This window comes from Sinocyclocheilus grahami, unplaced genomic scaffold (genome assembly GCF_001515645.1).
Source record: "Sinocyclocheilus grahami isolate Dianchi unplaced genomic scaffold, SAMN03320097.WGS_v1.1 scaffold780.1, whole genome shotgun sequence".
Classification (NCBI taxonomy): domain Eukaryota; kingdom Metazoa; phylum Chordata; class Actinopteri; order Cypriniformes; family Cyprinidae; genus Sinocyclocheilus; species Sinocyclocheilus grahami.
Window position 1 is genome coordinate 556629 of NW_015505959.1, and position 3332 is coordinate 559960.

Sequence of the window (3332 nt, forward strand, 5' to 3'; positions counted from 1 at the left end):
GTGGTTAGTGTAATTTGTTGTAGTGTACGGATTCCCTGGAAACATGGTGTGATGCACCGGAAGACTCTCACAGATGCAAACGGTATTTCACCATTTCAGATGTTTCTTAAATATACTTATGTGACTGAAGGGACGCTACTAATATGATCAAAATGAATCAAGATCATTTATTTAATGCTGCACAGCAATGCAACATGAATTGAAAGTTATTTTAAATTTGTTTGAATAATTGTTTTATATATTTTATTAATTTAATAAAATTGTTAAATTTAATAAATTTTTTAAAAAACAATTGTTTATATTATTATATATTTATATAATTTTAATGTATTTTTAAAATGATGACATTCATTTTAATAATTCAATTATTATAATTTACTGTAACAGTGTTGCGTCATAATGGTGAAAATATATTTACTTATTTCAAAAGACTTATTTACTTCATTAATAATGCACATCCATATTGTGCATGACTCGTATGTAATTTAATTTCTGTTTTAAGTCAAAATTCTAAATTAATTTAAGTGATGCTCCACCTATGACACTTTCTTTTTCAGCTGATGCCACAAATTCCTGTTCCTGTTGCTTGTCATTGATCTGGCTCAATCCTAGCATGCAATGGCCTCTTTTCCATCCATTCACTTCCCATTTTTAAGAAAATCAACCATAGCAGCATAAGCATTAATATAGAACATGCAATCACAGGTCTGTGTTTAGAATCCTTTTCAGTGCAGTATGGCTCATCCAGAGCTGTTTCCTAATGAAGCCTGATCTGGGTTTTACCTGCTCAGGTGTTCCTGCAGTTGGTCTAGTCTCTGCTCCACTTCTCCATACGTGACGTCACAGTCCAGATCATCATCTTCAGTGCCGGCCTGCTCCATGTCTGCTTTCACACTGTCCGCTAACCATCCCTCAGTCTGGATATCTAAAACAGGTATTAAATGCACACATGCATTTGTGTTCACATCCAAGTGTTGCAACATAATACTTCATTTTTCATTATTTCATTCAGTTTTTTTGTTTTTGTTTGTATGTTTAATGCATCAGGCTTTTATGCCTTATAAAGCCATACAATTATATAAATATCTTTCATTCACTCTTTATCTCCAATAATGTCTTAGTAAGATGATATTTAAATGCGTAGTTTTATTTTCAAAACATAATGCAATGCAAAACAATGATTGACAGATGGACAAATAAATGTTCCTTGGTATCAGATATGATAAAGTAGGCTTTATAAGGTCAAAATGATGGTAAGTCTATTTATCTTCACTATATATGATTATACTATTGCATTTTTTATTTTCAGTTCACATTGATTTTCCCTGTTGTTTGCGATCCTCAGAACACACCTGTGGCTCATAGGAAAAGCAGAATGATGCTGTACAGGAAGAAACCGAGAAATTGTTGGCATCTCGGGTGTGTGTAAAGGGCCGCTGTCTCTGTGTTAGTGCTTGTATTGGTGTTATATTGCTGTGACTTTCCTATCGGTGAGACTCAGGACTAATAGAAACACTAAAGCCAATGGTTATCTCTCACACACACCTGCTCCTACCAGAGCCAGAAGCACACGCTGATCACAGCGGCTGTGGCCAATTTCTGTCTGATCAGAGGCCGTGTAGTGAAATTAGATTCCTCCGGTACAGATTCACCTTCATGGATGGTCAGAGATGGAGAAGACGCCTGACACGACCAGCACAGGGCGATGGGCGAGGCGTTTCTTTAAAAGCACCATGAAAAGTGCAGATTGAAATGGGAGGTTGGGGCATTTTCAAAGCCTTGAAGCTAAGTAGCATCAATTGTTTTGGTATACTATCCTGGAAGAGACCTTTCAAATGTGTATAAATCTGCTAAAACTTATTTTAAAAGTATAATAGCATATAGATGAGCTTAAAATGTCCGAAGCGCCACAGCATTTGTACTCTACAAAAAGCAGCCTTCCTTACATTTGGCATCTGCACCAGTGTTATTTTAGTACTGAGATACTATTATAGTTTTTATTAATATTTTAAATATTTGTTTTATTTTTTCAGTTTTCATTTTAATTTTAGTTATTTTTTTAATAAAACAAGTTTGTCATTTTTAAAAAAAATTTATATAAACATATATGTATTCATTTTAGAATAATAAATAACATTAATAGTAATGATAATTATTAAATATACTTCTATTTATTTTTGTATTAATTAAAATGAAAAACAAACTTCATTTAGGTAATGGTAGAAGGTAGAAAGTGTTTTGACATTAAAGAATGACACGCATCAGCTTTAAATCATCAATCTTACCTGACCTCTATTATGTCCACTCATATCAGATGAAGTATTGTACATAATCATGTATTATGAGTATTACATGAATAGAGTTGAAAGGAACATGCCTGCAGCAAGAGCTCGGTTTGCTTTATCCAAGACTGGCAATTGTACCAACATGTAACATACACAAAAGCTGATAATAAATTATGTATTTACTGTATTAAAGGGATAGTTCAGGCAATAAATAAATAAATTGATTTACTCACCCTTATATTTATAAACTGTATATGCACCAGTCTTTTTTTATTTGCATGTTTGCAAAATGAAATACAATTGTAATGTTGTAATGTAAATTTTTTTACTACTGCCCTGCATAAGCTAAAATATTCAGGAATACACAATATTCAGGAAATACAATGCATAATTAAAAAAAAAAAAAAAAAACCTTGAACACTGTAAACTGTACTTATTTTGTCTTTTGGGAAATGTAAATATCTAGCTTCTGAAAGTCTGTGCTAAATTATATTTTGAACATAATAATATTTAATATCTATAATTTTTCTACTGTAAATGCATCTTTTAATAATACAATTTTTAATAATATTTTTATGTCAGTATTATTTTTCAAACAAAATGCAATTTTTATGATCCCTCTTTTGTAATTTTGATGCTTTTTAAAATGTATGATTTAGTATTAATATTTTGCTCATTCTGCAAACGTATGAGCACAATTGTAAATGGCTTTTATTAACATGGCACATTGGTACTGTAGTAATTTTAGCTATAGGTTGACACTTAAAGGGGTCATATCATGCGATTTCAATTTTTCCTTTCTCTTTGGAGTATTACAAGCTCTTGGTGCATAAAGAAGATCTGTAAAGTTGCAAAGACTAAAGTCTCAAATCCAAAGAGACATTCTTTATAAAAGTTAAGAGTCAGCCACGCCTACCTAAAACGCCTCGTTCTAACACGCCCCCACATATCTACGTCACGATGTGGGAAGATTTGCATAACGCCGCCCAAATGTTCACGCAAAGAAAGAAGGCATAACTTTTATTCTCGCTGTAGTATTGTTGTTGC

General features: G+C 32.3%; 1 protein-coding gene across 1 annotated transcript in view; it reads right to left on the bottom strand.

The window, feature by feature from the left end:
* LOC107561564 (potassium voltage-gated channel subfamily H member 7-like) overlaps positions 1-3332 on the bottom strand; it is an 11789-nt gene that overhangs the window by 4624 nt on the left and 3833 nt on the right. Inside the window, exon 2 of the mRNA XM_016246034.1 lies at positions 784-925. Within this exon, the coding sequence (XP_016101520.1) occupies positions 784-925 (142 nt within the window). The remainder of the gene's footprint in view (positions 1-783; positions 926-3332) is intronic.